Raw genomic sequence first — 24,657 nt, 5'->3', positions numbered from 1 at the left:
TCAAATACAGTAAAAACACTAGATCTTCAAGCTCACAACAAGTAGTATTGTGATGTGTTGTGTTGTGTACTTGTGCTGTGTTATTTTCATTATTTTTTAAAATGTATTGGGGGTAAATTTCAAAATGTCAAAACAGCAATGCATTGATATTAAAAAAACAAAAAAACGAAATGTAGGTGGGGATCACTGACCGTATAGTTCTTCATCATCCTGATAATAGATGGAAGATCTGTACAGTTCCACATCTCCTGAGAGAGAGAGAGAGAGAGAGAGAGAGAGAGAGAGAGAGAGAGAGAGAGAGAGAGAGAGAGAGAGAGATTAGCTTAACTTTATTTAGCACGTTATTATTATTATTATTATTATTATTATTACCCTTATTATTATTATTATTACCCTTATTATTATTATTATTATTATTATTATTATTATTAGTGGTAGTAGTAGTAGTAGTAGCAGTAGTATTTATTTAGCTTTCGTATATGATTATGTTGTTAGATGAATGAACATTTCATTGCTTGTCCTTGTATAAGTTAGTGACAAATGAAACCTTCTTGAATCTAGATTCTTCTTTCTTCTTGTACTTCATCTTGATCTTCTTCATCTTGATCTTGAGCTTATCAAACATCTTGATCTTGAGCGAGTCAGACAGACAGACAGACAGACAGACAGACAGACAGACAGACAGACAGACAGACAGACAGACAGACAGACAGACAGACAGACAGACAGACAGACAGACAGACAGACAGACAGACAGACAGAGTGAGAGCGAGAGAGTCAGACGGTCGGTCGGTCAGTCAGTCAGTCAGTCAGTCAGTCAGTCAGTCAGTCAGTCAGTCAGACAGACAGACAGACAGACAGACAGACAGACAGACAGACAGACAGACAGACAGACAGACAGACAGACAGACAGACAGACAGACAGACAGACAGACAGACAGACAGACAGACAGACAGACAGACAGAGAATCAGACAGAGAGAAGGAGAGTGGAGTAAGGGTTAGTGTTTATGAAAAAAGGTCATTTGACATTCAGTATTAATTATGGTATGCATGTGTGTTAGTCTGGGTCAGTTTTCCAAAAATCTTAGCCCCCAAAAGCAGATCATGTTAATTCACAACATACAGTACATGTTTTCGAGGGGTAGCCTATTTCAACGGAACATTCTGAACAGCAGCCATTCTTTGAGCGGTACATACAGCAGATATGGATTCAGCACCCCTCAATACCCCTAAAAAAAATATGTATGTCATAAATGTACATGATTTGCCTAAGCACTTTAACCCATTATGACCGGGAACGCATCTGTGTCATTTTAGATTTTAGCTATATCCATTATTTTTATACTTTGGGCTATTAAAAAATTGCAGATCTACAAGCTCGTAGCTTGTAGAAATGCATTTTTTCTTAATCTTGAATATTTGTGCAAATCTTTGAATACATATATATTTTTTGAAACATGTTTAACTCAAATCTTTGCTTCTGGGGGGTCCCTGGAACAACATATTTTGATTGGGATCGGTGGCCCAGAACATATCATTTTGGGGGTCCTTGACAAGAAAAAGTTTGTACACCACTGAAATAGCAACAATATATTTTTCAGAAAAATTAAGACATTGTTGAGACATTTGACAGTTACAAACGTTTGCTTTACAAAACAAATATTCAAAGATTTGCACACATTTTCAAGATTTTTCTAAAATAGCAGATCTGCAAGCTCATGAGCGCTATGAGCTTTTATATCTGCTATTTTTGAATAGCCAAATACATCTAAAAATGGCACAGATGCGTTCCCGGTCTGAATGGGTTAAATAAGCATGTTGTTCTGCCCTTCATACCCATTCCTCTGTGTCGGCTCCAGCCATGGCTCTGGACGTGTCAGGGCGAGTGTCCACACCAGGTATAGTGGACAAGATAGACTGGAAGTCATACAGCATGTCTCCATCATCATCTGATCTGCCCTCTGCCTCTGTAGCACTTGCAATTCACAACATCATTACAGTAGGACAGTCATTCTCAAACATTTTCATGTCAAGATCCCCCCCATCTGGCCATGTATTTGACACGTCGCACCTTGCAGTGCGACGTGTTTTGAGCTTGTATATCGGCTATTTTTGCTACTTTTGTGCGACATAGAATAGCGAAGTACGGCATTATTTTACGAAGAAAAGTTTAAAAGGTTAAAAAAAAAAAACGCTGGCAGTGGGCAAACACAGCCAGAAATTAAGTTAAGTTAACGAAAACTCCTTAGACAGAGACTTAAGAAAATAGAATTTCTTCATGTTTAATAGCTCATAAAGTGCTCTGTGCTCATATTGAGTGTGAATTATAATAAGCAAACCTTTCGATCCTGGGACCTTCGTCAGTGCTATATCTATATAGCACAGATTTTTGTTTTTTGTTTTTTATAGCCGAACGTTTTAGATCAGCTGTTTTGAAATAGTCAATGTAGGGTTAAAATGGTTAATGATTGTGACGCCATTAACTCATTTTGCTGGGGACCCCCTGGAACTCCCTCAAGGAACCCTGGCCCTTTGAGAACAAGTGCAGAAGGAAATATTTATTTGATTTTATTCAACTATGTTTGGGGTTAATACTGAATGACCCCATGCGACGTTCATTCAAAACTTTTTTCAGGCCAAGGACCACATAATTTCTAGATTTATTTGGCTATTCAAAAATAGCAGATATACAAGCTCATAGTGCGGCACCGAGTGCCGCTCTACGAGCTTGTAGATCTGCAATTTTTTAAGAATCGTGGACATTTTAGCAAATCTTGGAATATATATATATATATATATTTTAAAGCAAACATACACACACATACACCCACACCCGCACACGCACGCCCAAACACACACACACAGACACAAAGGTGCTATACGCACGCACGCACACACACACACACACACACACACACACACACACACACACACACACACACACACACACAGCTGAATTACCTGTCAGGTGTCTGTGGCATCACCATGGGAACGCGGTGTCCTGTAACATAGCAACACGTTACTCTACACACGACACACACACACACACACGCACGCGCACACGCACTTACACAGAGACACACACACATACACAGAGACACACACACACACACATACACACACACACACACACACACACACACACACACACACACACACACACACACACACACACACACACACACACGCACGCGCGCAAGCCAAAAAAATCCTCCTCACCCATGTCCAGGCATTTCATCATCTGTCGGAGGGCAAGACACAAGCATCAGTACCACATCAACGTAATCAACTAAATCTAGCTGGGGAACGTGTCATAAACAAGAGAAAGTAAACAGAGACATAGAAATAACAATAAAAAAGACAATACCAATAATTTAGCCACATTCCTGGAGGAAGGTGGCGGGGTTCGGCAAGGCTTCATCATGTAACCTAGATAGACACGCACGCACGCACGCACGCACGCACGCACGCACGCACGCACGCACGCACGCACGCACGCACACACACACACACACACACACACACACACACACACACACACACACACACACAATCACACACACACACACACAGGAAGGATGCCACATTAGAACTAAACGTAAGAACATATTTTAAACTGAGCATTTCTAGCATGGAGAGTTTTTTAGGGTCCCATCACATGAACATGTGATGGGATTTAGATTTTGACCTTTTCTTTTGTCTTCAGCTAATGTCTTATTTCACCAACATTGTTCTTGTGATCTTGTTTGTGCTCATTAAGCTGTTCACTGCACCAAATTATTTATATTTACATGCTGCAGTCTCCATGTTTGTTTCTCTTAGCTGACCTGACCAACCTTAAGCCCCTCCCCCTCAACGGAATGATTCTGCCAAGGCCCCTCCCATACTGCAAATGACTCCGCCCCCTTCTATCCACTTTTTTCACATCTGCCAGGCTTTCTTTCTTTGAGAAAGGTTGTGTACATGACACAAGCAATAACAAGACAACATTTGATAATACATGAAACTGAATTTAAAGTTCTTACCTGAAGTGACCATCATGAGGAGAACAATCACTGTCCCCCATCTGGAAGCCATGATCGTAGAGCTCGGATCAACCCTGTAGAATAAAATAATAGAAGTCAAGGATTGATTGATTGCTTTATTAGTCAAATGTGTAAACAGCACAGGAGTACAGTAATACGTGGGCTAAAAGGATAGCACAAAAAACGTCCTGGGGACTTCCATTGTGATCCTATGTATTCAATTAATCAGAAAGCATAAAATATGAACACATTTAAGGGATATGTCACTTTCCCAAAAAAATTGGGTCATTTTATCATCTGCTCAAGCTTTTGTGTTTAACCCCAGACAGTTTTTAAGTTGCTTCATTCAGTGTTTAGATATTTGATATTCATCTTATCAGACACGCCCCTTCCTATACAAACCCACTGTAACTTCAAACTCCATTTTAACCATTAATTGAAAACACCCGTGCTTGGTTCTGGTGACTGATGGCCGCGTTTCCCAAAGAGATTCGTAGAGATGCTGCGTTGAGCATCTGCGCAGGTTCTACGACGGGTCTTACGTGTGTCCACACAGTCTGCGCAGTACCATAGCAGCCACGTAGATTTCAGGTCATGCGCAGCCTACGCAGCTTGAGTAAGAGCCTGGGACCCGGCGAAACCTACGCTCTACCCTCATTAGTAGCAGCTGGTTGTGCCCAACGTGCAATCGCTTCCCACGTCCACGGCGTTACGTGTCTGCTAAAACTACATTTGGGAGACAGAATGGCGTATCCTACTCTCCTCCTACTTCTGCGAGAGGCGTAGCCCTGCAGTGCTGGCCTACGAAGCAGTTTGTTACTAGCGCCCTGGGGCGGTAGTAACACCCATCGTAGCGAAATAGATCTATGAAAAGACAGACCGACCACACACACACACACACACACACACACACACACACACACACACACACACACACACACACAGGGCGGGCGGCTCCGCTGCTTCTAGCCCTAGTTCAGAGCGTTAGTGGGTACAGCCACACATGTCCATAAAGCGTCCGTCAAGTTGCCGTACGGACGCCGGAAGTCCCATCCACTCCCATGTTAAGTTTAAAACCGGAAGTACCGTTCCGTTTTTTTTTTTTAACATGGGAGTGGATAGGACTTCTGGCGTCCGTACGGCAACTTGACGGACGCTTTACGGACATGTGTGACTGTACCCAGAGAGTTCACTAACGCTCTATGCATGAACCCGAAGTTTACAAATTGTACTCTCACGGATGATCCGATCGTCTGATAAAAATATTAAGCATATGCCAAGTTAACTAAAGGTATATAAATGATGCTGAGCTAAACATGTTTCCTTAATTTCGAAGTTTTATAGTTAAACGTTATGATTAAAGTCCCCAGTTCCTCTCACAAAGTGACAGCTCTTGCGCTCGCCATGTTTTTGAACGGTTAAAAAAACTTTTGAAAATAGCAGATCTACAAGCTCACAACGCCTCACAAGCTTGTAGATTTGCTATTTTCAAAAGATTTTAATACATATTAAATTTGGGAAATGGGACATTCTGCATTCCTTTACTTTTGGTTTGGTTTGATTTTAAGTATATTTAATTTACTTGGGGACACTTTAGTGTTTTATTTACCTTGCAGATGTCAACTCACCACTGTAATTTCATTCATAAATATATTATTCAAAAGTTGTATTTGGAGTGGACTGCTTCAGGACATCTGACAGTTGCCTCTGGTATTTTTATGATCCATTTCACTTTCGCAAAGGGTGTTTAAACTGCAGTGTAGCGTAGGACAGCCCTACGTAGTTTACGTAGGCTTTACGTAGACTTCGTCCAGGAGGTCTTTACGTCTATGCTGTCTCGCAAATGTAGTTTTAGCACACACGTAATGCCGTGCGCTTGAGCACCTACGACGATGGTGCCTCCTGAAGCCAGTTTAGATGGCACGTAGAGCACACACAGCTGCTACTAATGAAGATAGTGCGTGGCGGGGTTGCTACTGCGCAGGTGCGTGGAGGCTCTTACGCAGCTTCTAGGCTGCGCAGGAGCTCAAATTCGTTTGGGAAACCCGGTGTCCTTCTGATACGTGAGGAGACCATGTTTTTTCAATTACTTTTTTTATTTATTTGTAATATTTTTGGGGGAAATTTAAATAAATTAAATACAATACAAAAAATAAATAAGATAAATGAAAAAAAGTAATCGGAAAAACACGGCCCCTTGTAGATCGGTATTTTTTTTTAAATCCTGAAAATGTGTATAAATCTTTGAATATATATATTTTAAACTTTTTTTCAACTCAAATCTTTGCTTCTGGGGGGTCCCTGGAACAACATATTTTGAGATGGGGGTCCGCAGCCAAATACATATCATTTTGGGGGTCCTTGACATGAAAAACTTTTTTCAGCCACCTATAAACAGCCCAAATAGGTAACCTCTTCTTTACTTTAAATGACATTATCGGCAACTGTGACCGAGAAGGCATTAACCTTGATGGTTATGATTGGACCCAAAAAGAATGGATTCTGTTTTACGAAGGCTGTAATGACAGTGTTATCTGAACGTTTTTTTAATAGATTTTAAAAAATGTATCAAAAAGAGCATTGCGACACATTGTGATCTTGTAGATCGGCTATTTTTGAATAGCCAAAGTAAAAATAGGGCTAAAGTGATTAAACTGATGCTATATTAACAAAATGATTAACTTGCAGGGGACCCCCAGGATTGCCTTCAAGGACCCCTGGGGGTCCCCGGACTTCACTTTAAGAACCACTGAAATATAATAAATAATAGAATTATATAATTTGCTTTCCGTGCTTCTGGAAGTCTTGGAGAAGCTAATCTCTGGCACTGGACCCTCGGCATCAAACTTTGCAAACAACCCACACTTTTCTAATCCCCTCCATGTTTTGGCCTATAACTCTTCTAGGTCCTAAAATCAATTCCTTGGATGATGACATGATGACACAAATAGACTCCACCCATTTCCGCCTGACTAGATGTTCCACTATTTTGCGTTTCCTCCAACAGATTTAATTTTGTCCAAACCCCACACAAACCAGTACACATTATCTCTGGAGTCATGTGGTCAAATTGTTCATATTCCATTACAATTGGCTGCAATTGGCTTCCAAAATGGGGCCCGTTTTGCAACAAAATGCCAGAAATCCTGAATGCAGTCTATCATAAAATAATTGAATTACACGTTGCAGAGCCAAAAGCTATTTCACTGCTACCCATTAGGGGGCACCACAAATACCGTAAATTTCGGACTATAAGCCGCGACTTTTTTCCAATTTTTCGACCCTGCGGCTTATATAACGGTGCGGCTTATCTATGGATTTTTACAGCTAACGGCCACTAGGGGACCTCCTAAATCTATGGATTTTACAGGTTACAGTCCACCACTATATAAATAAAGTTTATTATTATTATTATTATTACATTACAGTCATTTAGCAGACGCTCTTATCCAAAGCGACTTACAATAAGTGTATTCAACATAGGTAGGGAACGAAAACTACTAATCACCAGAAGTCTTTAGTGCATTTTCTGCAAAAACAAACAACCAAGAGTATACCTAGCGCTAAGTGCAATATATCAGCTACCTATTTCCTTAAACAGATGAGACAAAATAGCTAAATCAAATGAGCATGAGCTAAAACAAATAAGTGTATCGACTAAACAAGATCCAATAAACAATAAAGCAATAGAAAACAAGCGTTCGTACAACTAGTTAACAACAAGTAGGTCAGGCAGAGAGGAAGGGTAGTGTTTCCTGAAGAGGTGGGTTTTCAGTCTGCGGCGAAATATGGGCAGTGACTCTGCTGTCCTAACATCAGTGGGAAGTTCATTCCACCACTGTGGGGCCAGAACAGAAAAGAGTCGTGACCGTGTGGATCGGCCAGAAGGACCCTTGAGTGACGAGGCAGTCAGTCGCCCCGAGGTGGCAGACCGAAGTGGTCGGGCAGGGGTGTAGGCATCGACCATAGCCCGGAGGTAAGAAGGAGCTGTTCCTTTCACTGCCCTATAGGCTAGCACCAGGGTTTTGAACTGGATGCGAGCCGCTACGGGGAGCCAGTGTAGAGAACGGAGAAGGATGGTTGTGTGGGAGAACTTGGGGCGGTTGAACACCAGACGAGCCGCAGCTTTCTGAACAAGCTCCAGAGGTCTGATGGCAGATGCCGGAGCACCAGCAAGGAGGGAGTTGCAGTAGTCCAGGCGGGAGATGACGAGAGCCTGGATGAGCACCTGGGCTGCACCTGGGCTGCTATTATCTAATGTTGACCCCCCCCCCCCAACGCCCCCGGGGCTCCGCTCCGATCCCCCTCGCCCCCCGCGCACCTCTCGGTCCGCACACCGCTCAGAAAAAAGAAAAGAAAAGTATTTTGTTGCATGTCTTTCTCTTTTATCCCAAATGCGTCCCAATCAGTACCCACCATAGAGGCAAGGCAGGCGGCCGCCTGCCCAACTAAAATCTAGCATCCCCTAGAAAATAAAGTAAAAGACTGAAAAACAGGCAGTGAAAAAAATCTTAAATGCTTAAATGTGGAATAAATAATGGACCTTGATATGAAAAAGGTTGAAAACCAATGGCCTAGAGGAGAGGGGATGAGAGGGGAGAATGAGTGAGGAAGAGACGGACAAAAACGACAGAAGAAAGTGGTTGTCTCTAGTAGTCTACACCCTCCCCAATACCGGTTAGGGTTGGCAGTGACAGGGACTATACAGTACATAATATTGTCTCTGTCGGGTGGAAACCTCATAGAGCTTGTAGATCTACTTTTGTTGCTTTTGTGTGACGCTGTAGGATGATGAAGATTAGAAGGGCATTCATTTACACCACTGCGAGAGAGAGGCTCGCCGCTCGCGTCGCAAAAGCCAGTGTTGTTAATTCAGACAAAATCATTTGCGTTTCAAATCGTATTGTTTGATCGGCTGGTGATATAACTTAACAGTCACAAGGTATTTATAAACATACTTGTGTGGATGACGGTGACGGAGAATTTTAATGAAGTCTGGATCTGGACGCGCTGCGCACTTCTGTGTTGCTCGCACAGACAATGTGTCAGCCCGTACAACATGTGGCGCGCGGCCACGACCGCGGTCCACGCTCTGCTCTTAACTAAATGTTAAAAAAGGATTGATCAAGTGACATTACTCAAACAGAGAACATAACCTCTCCAGAATCATACACAGCAAAGTTTCACAGCGTGCTGGTTAGAAGTGCTGCATAGAACTGCTGGAGTGGAGTACTGGAATGGAGTGCTTTGATCGGAGCGTTTGATCGGCATTTTCGCTGCGATGCGATTCGATCTCAGTATACAGGACAGCAGACAATATCATACAATATGAAAGGAGCTGCGACCACCTTGCGAGGAGATGTACGCCACAGCCAATGAGAGCACATTACAGCCACCGTGGCTATGGAAGGTCGTGGACCTGACCACAATAAACAGATCCCCCGCATAGTTACCGTCCAGTCCTGTATTAAGTTAAACATTATTATAAAACAGAATGAGAGTGAGCGAGCGTGCTCAAAGGGGGGCTGTTTATTTGAGACTATTGCACAGCGATAGAGAGAGAGAGACACACAGAGAGCGAGCGATCTGTATGTGTGTGTGTGTGTGTCGTTGACGTTTTCTGTGAGTGTTGCCAGATTTTGCGAGAGAAATAAGCAAGCAGGTTTGTGAAAACAAGCCCAACAAAAGTGACTATGAGCACTTTTAACCTATATACAAATACATTGGATTTATGAAAATTGCCGATCTACAAGCTCACGTTGTAGATATTTTCAAAGAAGAACATATTGGAGAAAAAAATATGGAAATTGTGGAATATTTTCCAAATCCACACAGATCTTGTATGGGGGTCTGTGGCACAACATATTTTCAGAAGGGGGGAGGTCTGCAGACAAATATTAATTTGGGGGTCCTTGCCATGAAAATGTTTGAAAACAACTGGTTCAAACAACATTAGGACACAAGGCCAAATAAGCAACTAAACTGTCAAGCAACTTTACAGAAAAAACAAGCCCAAAGTCGCTTATAATAAGCGGACATGGCAACGCTAGTGCTGCGTAGCCTACTTGAAGAGAGAGAGAGAGAAAGAGAGAGACGCATCACGGCCCACGGGAGACGTCGATTAAAATGACTTGGAATAAAAACAAATGTATGTATTGGGTCTGATCCTGGATAGCATCTTAGTGAACTATCCTACAGTGTGTAATCCCTGGTCGGGGATCAATCTATAGTGTGAAAACCACAACGATATATGACAGCCGATTTCAAGAAATAAACTCCTGCAGTGTGTAATGCTTAACGATCAGACGACCCCCGACCACTTTAAAAGTCCTACAGTGTGTACCTGCCCTTAATCGGATCGCGGCATCTCTACTTGTTTCTTGAAATGTTAATAAATGGGAGCTTCCCCAAACAGCCATCTCTTTCCCGACAGTCCCCTCTGTGCACGAACCCTTACATATGGTAATTAAACATTAAAACACCGCGGCTTAAAGTCCAGTGCGGCTTATATATGTACAAATCATTCAATTTAGCTGCTGCGGCTTATATTCAGGTGCGCCTTATAGTGCGAAAATTACGGTACTACAAATGTCACTATTTGTTGCCGAAACATACACAAATCTTCTAGTGAGTCATGTGACAATGACTGTCAAACAGGGTTTTGATACTCCATGACATTTGCCTGTAACTGCCCATTTCTTAAAAAAAAAAAAAAAGAAAAAAAACATATATCATGAACGTAACATCCAGTCAACTCAAAATTGGAATCTCATGTTGGACTGATGCGGCCCTGGGTAGGGAAACTACGCCTGGCGGAGATCTGTGCTCAGAGGAGCACACTTTAGTTGGTATCTGCATGTTATTTCACAATCCTTTCCCGTCCTCACATCCTCCATGGAAACTCCTGCATACCTGCCTAGCAACCTAGTCTGCTGACTCCACCACTGGGAGGATGAAACCACTGGGAGCGGTGGAGAAAAACAACCTCTGTCATGTTCTAACACTACACTGCTTTTTTTTTGTTTCACTCTATGGCACTCTGCAGTACACAATGCACAGTGGTGGAAGAAGTACTCCGATATTTTACTTAAGTAAAAGTAGCAATACCACAATGTAGAAATAATCAGTTAGGGCGCGCTCCCACCGCACTTTTATTTTACCTCTGGGGCAGAATCTGCCAATGCTTTGTCAATGTAAATGCGTGGATTCACGCAAGAGCGGATCTTTCCGCATGTCGTGCAGACCGTGCGTTTATCCGCTCTACACGACTTGTCCATTTGAAGCAGAAAACTGCTGGAGGCAGGAGCTGATTTCCCCCCTCTGTCCAATCGGGTGAGTCGAAGGCGGACCGTCCCAAGACTCAGGTAGCAACACGGTGCTCAAGGCAGAAGGCGGTGCGGGCTACGGGGAGGGTCCTGAAAGTGAGTGACAGGCGCGTCACTCCCCTTTTTTAGAATCCGCCGGCTGCAAAAAACTGTGGCCGCGCACAACCTGCGTTTAACGCAAGCCGACCATGTTTTGGTGGGAGCGTGCCCTTACAAGTAAAAGGCCTGTGTACGAAATGTTACTTGAGGTGAAAAGTACCAAAGTATTGGCATCAAAATATACTTAAAGTATACCAAAAGTAAAACTACGAAGTAAAACTACTAGTAAAGTAGAACTACTACTAGTAAAGTAAAACTACTAAAATAGCAGATCTACAAGCTCACAACGCGTTGTAATATAATAATTTGCAATCTGCAAAGTAGCTAGTAACTAAAGTTTACAAATAATTGTATTGGAGTAAAAGTATAATATTTGCCTCTGAGATGTAGTGGAGTAGAAGTAAAAGTATTGAAAATGGGAAATACTCCAGTAAAGTAAAAGTACCTAAATGTTTTACTTAAGTACAGTACTTGAGTAAATGTACTTTGTTACTTTACACCACTACCTGTAAAGTGTACACATGTATACACTCTCAGACTTAAATGATGAACACTGAGGATATTACTGTGTGTACAATCTCACATTTACATGTGTTCTATGTTGTTTCCTTCTGCCTGGTTTTGACTGTCACCTGATTTGCCTTCTCATTTGAATTCACCCTCGGACACATTGCTTAAAGGGCAAGACCACTTTAGTAGAGGTTTGGGTTGTGTAGTTACCTTGCCATGATGTAACAAAAATAATTGCTCCATTGATTAAAAATTTGCTCCTCATTGACTTACATTGTACAGTGAAACAGCTCTCAAAGTCACTCTATAAGCACATAAATGAACACGAACAAAGCTGATTCAGACAATATAGAACATCACCAAACCCAGTACTGTTTTTTTTTTTAAATAAAAATGTTAACTTCCTGCTGATTTTACTATTTGAAGATCCGGATTCGGATCCGCGAATCCAGTCCAGGTTTTCTTCTTAATAAAAATAGCAAAATCAACAGGAAGTTCTGGTTTTGGTGATGCTCTATATTGTCTGAATCAACTTTGTTTGCGTTTGTTTATGTGCTAAAAGAGTGACTTTGAGAGCTGTTTTACCGTACAATGTAAGTCAATGAGGAGCATAATTTGAATTATCAATTTCTAATCAATGGAGAGATTATTTTTGATTTCTTGTCCACCTTTGGAGTTACATCATGGCAAGGTAAATACACAACCAAAACCTCTACCAAAGTGGTCTTGCCCTTTAACCCATTTAGACCGGGAACGAATCTGTGTAACCACTTAAACCATTATTTTATACTTTGGCTATTCAAAAAGAGCAGATAGAAGCTCATCTGCTATTTTTGAAAAACGGTGAACATTTGTGCAAATCTTTGAATATATATTTATTTTTGAAGTGAACATTTTTTACTCACATTTTGCTTCTAGGGGTCCCTGGAACAATATATTTTGAGATGGGAGGTCCGCGGCCAAATACATGTCATTTTGGGGGGTCTTTGACATGAAAAAGTTTGAGAGCCACTATTATTATTATTATAGCAAAACATGTTTTTTTTTCAAAAAAATTATAGGATTTAGAAGACATTTTGTAGAATCCCCAGAAGCAAAGATTCGAGTTGCAAATGTTCGCTTTAAAAAAATATATATATTCAAAGATTTGCAAATTGTCATGATTTAAAACAACAATAGCAGATCTACAAACTCATAGCGTGCGGCACTGAGTGCCGCACGCTATGAGCTTGTAGATCTGCTATTTTTTAATGGACAAAGTATAGATAATGGTTAAAGTGGTTCAAATCTAAAATGACAGATGCTTTCCCGGTTTTGATGGGTTAAGGGCTGTCCACAACAAGCATTGCCATTAAAGGTACATTGTGTAGTTTTAAAAGGTTGATGTCCGCACCATATAATGACATCAGTGGTGAACAATTGAGTTATAGTTATTGTTATACAGTTAGTTATGCTTGGTGTGAACTGCCCTTTATCATTTAAAAATGTTATTACCACGTGTTCATATTAATGACTCAAATAAAGACATAACAAAAAAAAATTGGACGGAACCATCTTGATCACTTGACTATATGTGTACCGATTTGCATGATGTTTGAATTTGTAGGAGTAATATAAAAAAGAAAAGTGTTGCAAAATTGGCCTCCTGGTGGCGCTATAATAGGGCAATGTTAAAAGGGTGGCATTTGTTCTTCAATGTAGTGCGAATGTGCGTGCAAAGTGTCACCACAATCGGACGCTGAATTCATGATTTGTGGCATTTTGTTCAAAACGGGCCACTCCTGCAAACTTTAGATGTCAATGTTAGCCAATCAGGATGGAATATGACATTTTTTAAAGATCCATCATGATCACATGACTATAGAGATCAAGTGTACCGATGTGCGTGAAATTTGGATAAATTCTGAAGGCTTAATATCAAAAAATTAGTTTTACATAAGTCGGCCTCCTGGTGGCGCTATGAAAGGCAAATGTGAAAAATGCAGGTCAGTTGTTTTTCCTTGGCCTTTAGGGAGTGTGCGTGCAAAGTTTCATGCAGATCGGTGCAGTTATAGTTAAAAACACAAATCGTCCATTTATAGCGCCACCATGAGGCTGATTTGAACATTTTCAATTGGCATTTCTTCCTCGGCCTAGTGGGAATGTGCGTGTGAAATCTCACGGAAATCGCAAGCTGCGTTCATGATTTGAGGCATTTTGTTGAAAACGGAGCAATCTTGCAAACTTTGGAAGCCAACCTTAGCCAATCAGGATGAAATATGGAAAATTGGACAGATCCGTGTTGATCACATGACTATAGAGATACTGTGTACTGATTTGCGTGATGTTTGGATAAAATCTGTAGGAGTACTGTCAAGAAATGTTTTTTGCAAAAAGCGGCCTCCTGGTGGCGCTATAAAAGGCTAATTTTAAAAATTTGGGGCAGAGGTTCTGCTCTGGCATCCAGGGAGTGTGTGTGCACAGTTTCTCTGCGATCAAGCCAACGGTGCCGGAGATTAGCTGTACACAAAATGACAGAATGACGGACACACGGACACACGGACGGACACACACACACACACGGACGGACGGACAGGGGGCAAAACATACTCTCTCGCCATGCCTTTCGGCCTGGCGGAGACAACTAGATAGAAATCAAAGCAGAATAGAATGAAATATGAGTTTGTATTCATATTTTAGAACCATGATTTTCCATCTTTTTTATCTCAATGACTCAGCATAACATAAGTCTAAGAGTGTTTACGGGTCCATTTGGTTCCATGTGTACACTCTCAGAGTTACAGATCTGTAAGGGTCCATTTGGAACCCCCTCAAGGAACCCTGATGGTCCCTGGACCACACTTTGAGAACCACTGACTTAGAGACAATATCATGCTAGGTAGAAATCAAAGTACAGCGGTGGAAAGTAACAAAGTACATTTACTTAAGTACTGCATTTACAATTTTGTACTTTTACTTTACTTGAGTATTTCCATTTTTCATCACTTTATACTTCTACATCTCAGAGGCAAATAACTACTTTTTACTCCACTACAGTTATTTGAAAACATTAGTTACAAGTTTGCACATTTAGATTATTACAAAACATGCATTGAGCCAAATATACTTTGGCTATTAAAAAAGATAATGTAGGCTCCAAGTTCACAACGTGTCGCGACTTTGTATAGGCTACTTTTGAACGTTTTTAGTATAGACCTACTTTTGCTTTGGTACAGTAAGTATATTTAGCTGCCAGTAGCCTACTTTTGTACTTTAACTCAAGTATCCTTTTTTTTCTTGTAACAGAGTATTTGTCTATTGGTAGTATTGGTATTTTTTACTTAAGTAAAATAAAATCGGAGTATAAATAAGTACGTACTCACCTGATGTGTGTTAGTGTGTGTGTGTGTGTGTGTGTGTGTGTTCTCTCTCTCTGTCTCTGTAATGACTGATGCTGCTCTGCTGATCCACAGGTGCATAAGAGAGAGAGAGAGAGAGAGAGAGAGAGAGAGAGAGAGAGAGAGAGAGAGAGAGGGGGGAGAGAGAGAGGGAGAGAGAGAGAGAGAGAGAGAGAGAGAGAGAGAGAGAGAGAGAGAGAGAGAGAGAGAGAGAGAGCGAGGGAGGGGGGGAGAGAGAGAGGGGGGAGAGAGAGGGGGGAAATGAGAGGAAGACAGACAGACAGACAGACAGACAGACAGACAGAGGGTTTGTCACAGTGAGGGAAATAAATAAAGAGATTAAGTAAATCATAATATTGCATGCATTATGTATGTTTTGATTTGGTTGTTTGTAATGCACTTCTACGTCTTACTTTTAGTCAATATAGTGATAGTCTTTTATTTTTGTCAGCTGCTTTCGGAGTTATTGCATTTTCCATGCCATGCTAGAGAGAGAGAGTTTTGAGAAACATATACAAAGAGTGTGTGGGTTTGAACATGAGCCCAGTTCAAAGTTCCAGTGTTGATTTTGTCGACTAAAACTATGACGAAAAAAGTTTGTCGACTACCTTGTTTCACAGACGAAAACTAAACTAAAAACTAGGTTATGATGACTAAAACTAAGACAAAATATATTGACAATTTCGTCAACAAATAAAAACTAGACTAAAATGTTAGTCTAGTTCTCAGTAGGCCTACTCAGCTCTGTAGAATGAGGCGCAGTTTACGGAGCTAGTTCAGGCCAGGCAACTTAAGGGATTGGGGCAACCGATCAGGTGACTAGTCACATGCACTTTTCCTCCTGATCGGGTGGTTATAGGTACTGCGCTGTTACCTGCTCACTCTGGCTTCCCTGTCTTGCTGAGCTGACGTGTGTCGCTACTGCTGCTGTTGCTGAGATCCTGCTACCGCTGCTTACCTGCTGCTGCCCATGAAGTCATCCCACCCGCCTCCCCGGCATCCACCTGTAGGCTCTGTTTCTAGATCCCCTTGGGGGTTTAATTCATTCCCTGTAAATGCTAATTGGCATGTAACATTCATTAAAATGTTATCCTTACAGGGAATGAATGGATTCAGAGGCCTGACGCCAAACTATGCTTCCTCTTGTTTCTATACCATGCTCAAGCTTGCTAAATATATATTGCTAATAAATATATATTCTAATCCAATCTAAGAGTTGTCTGACTGAAATGTATTTGTGTATCAAGTACATTGTCCAGGTAGCCATGGCTTTGTTTACTCGGCATGCAGTTGTGATTTGTTTGTCAAACACCATCGTTAGGATCGACTGACTGTTATTTGCAAGTCATCACATTTGTGTATTCAGACATTGTTGACCAGTGTTGCCATGTCCGCTTATATAAGCAACTTTGGGCTTGTTTTTCTGTTTAGTAGCTTGCAAATATTAGTAGTCATGCGGGTTGTGGTATTTTTGGGCTTTTGGGTTCTCAAACTTTGTCAAGTCAATTAATATGAATGTGGCTGAGGACCCCCATCTGAAGATATTTTGTGCCAGGGACCCCCATACAAGATGTGTGTAGTGTGTAGCTAAGATGTTTCACATTTAGTATTATCTATTTTTAATAGCAGATCTACAAGCTCAAAACGCGTCCCATCGCAATGCGTTGTGAGCTCGTAGATCAGCTATGTTCAAATAGCTGATGTATATAGGTTTAAAGTGGTAAAACTGAATTTGATGCTATATTAGGTCATTTTGCTGGGGACCCCCTGTATGTCATCATGCAACCTATAGTCGCCTCTTTTGGGCTTGTTTTTGTAGACCTGGACGCTTGTTTCGGTTGCAAACCCTGGCAACACTGTCATTGCAGTAAAGCTTAATTTATCCTGTCTGTTTTTGGTGAGTGACACCATCGTATGAGGAAGTATAAATCAGGCAAAATATAACAGCAACCAATGGAAGAATGGAGTTATGGACCCTTACAGGTCTGTAACTCTATACAAATGGAACCAAATGGACCCTTACGGGTCTGTAACTCTGAGAGTGTACAAATGGAGTATTTTAAACTGTAGATTGGGGGTTCCAGAAATAAAAAATACATTTAAAAAATGGTATCAAATGGGGGTCTGTGTGGCCTAATATGCATATCAAACTGGAACCCAACTCTACACTGTAAAACCCCTCAGTGTTAAACTCTTAGAGCATACAAAATGGAGCCAAATGGACCGGATAAAGTTCCATTTGGACCCCCCACGGTCCCCCAGACCAGACTTAGAGAACCAGTGATGTAAGGTGATGTATCCTGTAGCAACAGAACATTAACACACAGGTCTTCCTGTTCCAACACACCTCATTACTGTCAGGTGGAAACCTTGTACTGTATGTCTAAAACTGTTACTTTTCAGGACATGGAAAAAAATAATCTGCTCTGAAAAACTTCAGACTTGGGATCAAAGTAAACAAAACAAAACAAAACAAAAATGCTGTAAATTTGTTATAGCATTTTTTTTTTCTCAACTTCAAGAGAGCTTTCTACAAAGCAAATAGCTACACCTTAAATTAACCCTTTAAGACCGGGAACGCATCTTTGTGTCATTTTAAGATTTCTTTGGCTATTCAAAAAGAGCAGATCTAGAAGCTCGCGCTGTGAGCTTGTCGATCGGCTATTTTTGCTACTTTTGTGTGACACTGTACGATGAAGTACGGCATTCATTCACTTGGGGAAAAAAACTTAAAAAGTTGAAATATGGAGATACGAGGTATTCTGCCCGACAACAAGGACATGCAACACACCCTGTAGGGAATAACCGTGTGTGACAAACAACCAGCGTGTTTGTCTCCGCTGGGTACAAAGCCATTTCCCTGCTCTAATGACGCTAATTAAACACGAGGACATTGTTGCTTTCGTCTCACCATTTTAAACGGACCATTTAATACATGATGACAGTGGTGGAAAAAGTACCCACATTTTTTTACTTAAGTAAAAGTATCAATAGTGCAATGTAGAAGCACTCTGTTACAAGTAAAAGTCCGGAATTCCAAATTTACTTGAGTAAAAGTACAAAAGTATCAAAATGTACTTAAATACCAAAAGTGGAAAGTACTCATTATGCAGAATGTCCCATTTCTCATGTATGTTTTCAAATGTGTAAAATGTCAAAAAATCTTTTGAAAATAGCCGATCTACAAGATCGGCTATTTTCGAATGGCCGAAATGTATATAGGGATGAAGTGGGTAATGTATGTTTTGTAATAATAATAATAATCTACAAAGTAACTAGTAACTAACGTTTTTAAATAATGGAATGCCTTGAATGGGATGAGGAGAGTGTGGAAATCAGACATGGGAGAAGACCTCAAGAGGTGGCTGTTCGTAGTTACAGTAGAGTCAGTACTGCTGTATGGGTGTGACATGGACCCTCACAGCACAGCAGGAAAGGGCCCTGGATGGACTCTATGCAAGAATGCTACGAATGGCACTATAGGTGTCACATGGACGGACCACATCAGAAATGTGGTTCTCTACGGCATACGGGCAACTGGCGGCCCGGGGGCCACATGCGGCCCCCACCTTCACTTAATGTGGCCCGCATATCAGAATACTGATACATTATTGATTTCAGCTGTTACAATTCCAAACATGCCCCACTTTAATCACTTCAATCTATATTAGTATATGATAGTATAACATTTCTATTGTCTATTTGTATTTAAGTTCATAAAGTTAACATAAGTATAACTAAATGCATTTGAAATTAAACAAAAATGTAACTTTTCAGGATTCTAATTCAAAAATAGCAAAAAGGAAATCAGGATTCCAATTCAAAAATAGCAAAAATAGCAGATCTACAAACTCAAAATGCCTCGCAGTGCGGCGTGTTTTGAGCTTGTAGATCGGCTATTTTTGCTACTTTTGTGTGACATAGAATGACGAAGTACGGCATTAATTTACGAAAAAAATAAAAATACAGCGATAAGAGAGTATGGCCCGCTCCATCATCAAAGTTGCATCATCCCTGCTCTACGGGGTCCTACCACGGGTCACAGACAAAGTCAGAGAGAGATGGATGAGAGTGGCAGGGCACTGCGTCAGGCAAGCGGAACTCGTGGCGCGCAAACTGACACTGTGGAAGACAACCCAGGTCAAAGCCAGGAAAGGCAAGAACCACCTACGTACGTAGATGCACTGCTGCGCGACAGATTAGCTAACATACTGTATACCAGGGGTGATGTAACTTTGATGATGGAGAGGGCCACTATATTTCCACACTCACTCCAGAGGGCCACATTGCATCTACTGTGTCGGGCAGACACATCTTATCTCCGTATTCTAACTTAAAAATGGCATTCTATGTCACACAAAAGCAGCAAAAATAGCCGATCAACAAGCTCAAAACGCGTGGCAATGCGACCCGTTTTGAGCTTGTAGATCACCTATTCTTGCTATTTTTTAATTGGAATCCAGTTTGTATTTTTGCTATTTTTGAATTGGAATCCTGAAAAGTAACATTTTTATTTAATTTCAAATGCATTTAGTTATACTTATGTTAACTTTATTGCCCATCTATGCTGTATACTGTAGAGCTCAAAACCTTGATGTTAGATAGGAGAGCGTGGAGGGCAGCGATTCACGAGTCCCGAGTTGGTGTTGTTGGCTAGACCGCACTCTTGCATCGCATCATCAAAGGTTTGAAATGAAATGAAATTTATAATAAAAATAAAAGAAAACTATTATTACGGGCTATCTATCTTATGTGGTCTACCTTCCTTGTCTGGTCTGCACATGACTCTATTCTTCTTGCACAAAGGCCTGTGCTCTATTGTTACTGTACTATTGATGCACCTTGAGTACACATTTGCACCTGCCGCTTTGATCGTTTTTTTTTCTCTTCTCATCCCTGCCAGAGTCCGGAATGGCCGAAGGCAAGGTATTATGTTTTCAATCCCTTTAGTCTGTCTGTCCGTCCGGATACAATCCTTTTATTCTGTCTGTCTGTCTGTCCGTCCGTCCACAAATCGCGACGCGTTGTGAGCTTGTAGATCGGCTATTTTCAAACATTTTAGTACTTTTACTTTTGGTACCTTAAGTAGGCCTACATTTTGATACCAATACTTAAGTACTTTTACTCAAGTACATTTTTAATTCCGGACTTTTAATTGTAACAGAGTACTTCTAAATTACAGTATTGATACTTTTACTTAAGTAAAACATTTGAGTACTTTTTCCACCACTGCTTATAGGTCATACAATCAATGTATTATTTGTTTTTCCCACTGAATGGCTTCGATCATGATGCAGGTAGCATGGGCCTCGCCCATTTCTGCCTGTCAAGATTTTCCGCCATTTTCCCCCCTACTTTTTGTTTGCTACTACTCCATGTAGTCATGTGATCCAGGTGTATCTTTCAGATTTTTCTGGATTTCAATATGACTGGATTTCAAAGTCTGTGGGAGGATGCCCATTTTGCATAAAATGCCACAAATCATGACACAACACAGAGTCTTGATGCAGTGAATCTTTGCATGCACACTCCCGGCAGGCCAAGTAAGAGTGGCCACTCAGAATGTTTGAAATTGGCCTCATGGTGGCGCTGTAACACGCCACAACACAGGAAGGTATATATATATATATATATATATACTTTTTCCTCACCATTTTGAATATTGCCCCTGACAAACACCTCCAGGTATAAAAAAAATTATGCAGTAAAACTAACACTAAAACAAATGAAAACAAAACAAAACAAAGTAATTGAAACAAACAAAAATATAATAAACTTGGTAGAACATCTATACTGGTTGACAAGTAGTACTGCCTGAAGCTCGTGAAAACAATTGTTCCCATTTCCACCCAGCCTCAACTGAGTGGTACGGATTTGGTTATGTGGGACATCCAGGTTCAAATCCCAGTTAGAACATGAAAGTTACGTATAGCACCTTTAAAATACCCAATGCGCTTCCTTTGATCTCCCCAGTCACAAACCAAGGTTTCTAAATAATAGCCTACTGTCACTTTGTAGGCCTACATGCCTACTTTTAACTCAATGTATACAGTATTTTATAAGAAATATTTAATTACATGAAATGTTTGGGCTTTATGTAGCCCCATTTGGAACCTCCCTCCGCTATATGTAACAACACCGGTGAAAATTGGCCACTATGCATGATTCTTACATTTTTCCGCACATTGTATCCAAAAGGTCAGCCCCCCTTCTCTTAAAAAAAAGAAAGAAAAACTTTTCTTGCTGACATGGCAATTGCTGCCATGTCAGCAATTGCAACAGTTCCAGCTTTGTCCAGCTGGTGGCAGTTCAAAACCATGATGTGACATTATTGAATTATTATTGATTATTGTGTGTGTGTGTGTGTGTGTGTGTGTGTGTGTGTGTGTGTGTGTGTGTGTGTGTGTGTGTGTGTGTGTGTGTGTGTGTGTGTGTGTGTGTGTGTGTGGTACTCACTAAGTGAGTAACAGTTTTATTTTTAAAGAATATAAAATATTGGACTTCATAAAAGTGTATCAATGAAATAGGCCTACATAAATATACATGGCCTTGTTGAAAAAGTGGTGTGTGTGTGTGTGTGTGTGTGTGTGTGTGTGTGTGTGTGTGTGTGTGTGTGTGTGTGTGTGTGTGTGTGTGTGTGTGTTTGTGTGTGTGTGTGTGTGTGTGTGTGTGTGTGTGTGTGTGAGTTACACAACACAAACCACGACAACACACATTATGTGCTGTCGTGGTTTTGTTCATCAAAGCATCCTGTTATGCCTTCCTGTTCTGTTTGAGTAAGAGCGCAGGTGCTCTTAGTTTTACTTTAAACTATTGCATACAGGTATTGTGTGTGTGTGTGTGTGTGTGTGTGTGTGTGTGTGTGTGTGTGTGTGTGTGTGTGTGTGTGTGTGTGTGTGTGTGTGTGTGTGTGTGTGTGTGTGTGTTTCACACGGAGCAGCTTTAGGTGCTGAAGCACAGGCCATTCCACAGAGCCATTCCAACTTGTGTGTTATTTTGTGTGGTGGCCATCCTGGCTATAGTACTTTACCAATAGACAGAGTCGTCCTTTATGAACCCTTTCTGTAAGTCAGCATCAGTGGTGTAAAGTAACTAACTACATTTACTCAAGTACTGTACTTAAGTAAAATGTTGAGTTACTTTTACTTTACTGGAGTATTTCCAATTGTCTATACTTTTACTTCTACTCCACTACATCTCAGAGGCAAACATTGTACTTTTACTCCACATTTGAAAACTTTAGTTACCAGTTACTTTGCAGATGTAAATTATTACACTATAAAACATACATTAACCACTTCAGCCCTATTTTATACCTACTGTAGGCTATTTGAAAATAGCCAATCTACAAGCTCACTTGTCAGGCATTTTAGTACTTTTACTTGTTGTACTTTAAGTACATTTTGATACCAATACTTTTGTACTTTTACTCAAGTAAGTTTTGAATTCCGGACTTTTACTTGTAACAGAGTACTTCTACATCGCAGTATTGATACTTTTACTTAAGCAAAACATTTGAGTACTTTTTCCACCATTGGTCAGCATCCATGCAGACTTTATCTAAGGGAATAACCCACAGTTCATAGCATTACCAGGGAAATGAGGGGAATCCTCATATGTATGTTTACTAACAGTAGCGATTTCTCACCGTTCTGAAAGGGAGATGGAAGGGAGGAGATATATTTATTAAAGGGATTGTAGGCGATTCAGAGATAAACAAAGAAAAAAACTCCAGCAGTTCGTTTCCCCGACCACCAGGGGGTGACGCAGGGAGGACTTCCATAGAGTTAAGGGGACTTCTAAACGGGCCATGCCGAATATAGGTTGCTTTATTCGGATACAATTCGCGGAACTGCCCGCCCCTGCCGGTTCTCTGAATTTTTATTTTTAAATAGGCTCTTTCATGATAAATTGACCACATATATGAAGTTAAACAACTAAATTCTATCCAAACGCTATCTTAAAAGTAAATTCTGTAAGTTTGAGAGCGTTTTAAAGTAAGAAGTAAGTAAAAAGTTCACACGGACACGGACGCGCACGGATGCGCACATGCGTGCGTTAATTTACGCCCCGGACAAACAAACAGTAGGGAAAATACGGATTTCAGAAAGAGGACTGTGTTTCAATGCAGGAAAACACCCCATTATCATTATATAGTGGCTGATAGAGGGGGAAAAAATGCAATATATATATATTTTTTTCAAATGTAGGCTTAATGTTGCCTACAATCCCTTTAAGAATAAGGGAAACAAGATAAGAAATGAGCAGTACCTATACTATTTTGAATGGATAACATTACAATCCCTAATTAAACAAATCAAAATGAACAAAATATGATATAAATAATAATCAACAATCACAGCCAACCACAACATTGACTGTAAACAAGGACGGGAAGAGATTTAAAAGTGATGTAAAGTGTCATGAATGAAGGTCTCGTCTTCATTCCTCTCATACCATTTGGAGACCTTATAAATACATGTAGAATGAATAATATCAAACTTTCTACATGTTCCTATCAGGATGGTAAATAAATACATGTAGAATGAATAATATCAAACTCTCTACATGTTCCTATCAGGATGGTAAATAAATACATGTAGAATGAATAATATCAAACTCTCTACATGTTCCTATCAGGATGGTAAATAAATACATGTAAAATGAATAATATATAGTCATTGTTGTAGGCCTGCTGTCTTGTTTCTTTAAAAGCATTCTTTCTGTGTTGTGACATAGTTGTGTCTGTCTGTGTCCCTGCTCAGGTCAACCATTTATTCAACAAGGCCTGTAGGCCTGATTATTATTTATATGAACTTGTATCTAACAATGTGTAGCAGCACTTATAACATATGTCATGGCTGGCTCTTGCCACGACAAATAATAGGGGAGGGAGACCAACGGAAAGTATACTGTAACAAAGATATTTATTAACTAATAAACTAACCAACAACTGAGGAATAACTGAACATACAGGGAAATCATAGCAATAAAGGAATGAGGTGTGGAGTCAGTAAATCAGTAGTGTAAGTGTGGATGAGTGAAACATGGTGTAGTGCAGGGTGTGTGTGGATGAAAAGAATAATCAACTAGAACAGAACAACAGCTTGGGGAGCAGCTGAAGAGGACGGCAGTCCTCTCTCCTCTGGATCTCAACATGGACTGATCATGGGCTGGCTTTTATAGACTCCTGGAGGCACCGGGCCCAGGTGCTCTCCAATGAGCCATTAGTAGACACACCCTGTTCACCTAGAAGGAACAGGATTAGCAGAGCACACTCCCATACTCCCTATAAGGGAGTGGGCCATCACACATATCT

At 40.7% G+C, this 24,657-nt stretch overlaps 1 protein-coding gene across 4 annotated transcripts in view; it reads right to left on the bottom strand.

Moving 5' to 3' along the window:
- Positions 1 to 15,382, bottom strand: part of otoa (otoancorin) — a 51,337-nt gene extending 35,955 nt beyond the window's left edge. For all 4 annotated transcript variants that reach the window (XM_080427464.1, XM_080427461.1, XM_080427462.1 and 1 more), the window contains exons 1-8: positions 15,324 to 15,382; positions 4,028 to 4,101; positions 3,370 to 3,431; positions 3,222 to 3,243; positions 2,964 to 3,003; positions 1,839 to 1,977; positions 548 to 631; positions 192 to 248 (exon numbers count right to left, since the gene is read on the bottom strand). In XM_080427464.1, the coding sequence (XP_080283590.1) occupies positions 192 to 248; positions 548 to 631; positions 1,839 to 1,977; positions 2,964 to 3,003; positions 3,222 to 3,243; positions 3,370 to 3,431; positions 4,028 to 4,079 (456 nt within the window). In that variant the 5' untranslated portion in view covers positions 4,080 to 4,101; positions 15,324 to 15,382. The remainder of the gene's footprint in view (positions 1 to 191; positions 249 to 547; positions 632 to 1,838; positions 1,978 to 2,963; positions 3,004 to 3,221; positions 3,244 to 3,369; positions 3,432 to 4,027; positions 4,102 to 15,323) is intronic.
- Positions 15,383 to 24,657: the final 9,275 nt, after the last annotated feature.

The sequence above is a fragment of the Gymnoscopelus braueri genome (genome assembly GCF_963280865.1).
Source record: "Gymnoscopelus braueri genome assembly, chromosome: 4".
Taxonomy (NCBI): Eukaryota; Metazoa; Chordata; class Actinopteri; order Myctophiformes; family Myctophidae; genus Gymnoscopelus; species Gymnoscopelus braueri.
Note: the sequence above shows the minus strand (reverse complement) of the source record. Positions and strands in the feature narration are given on the sequence as shown.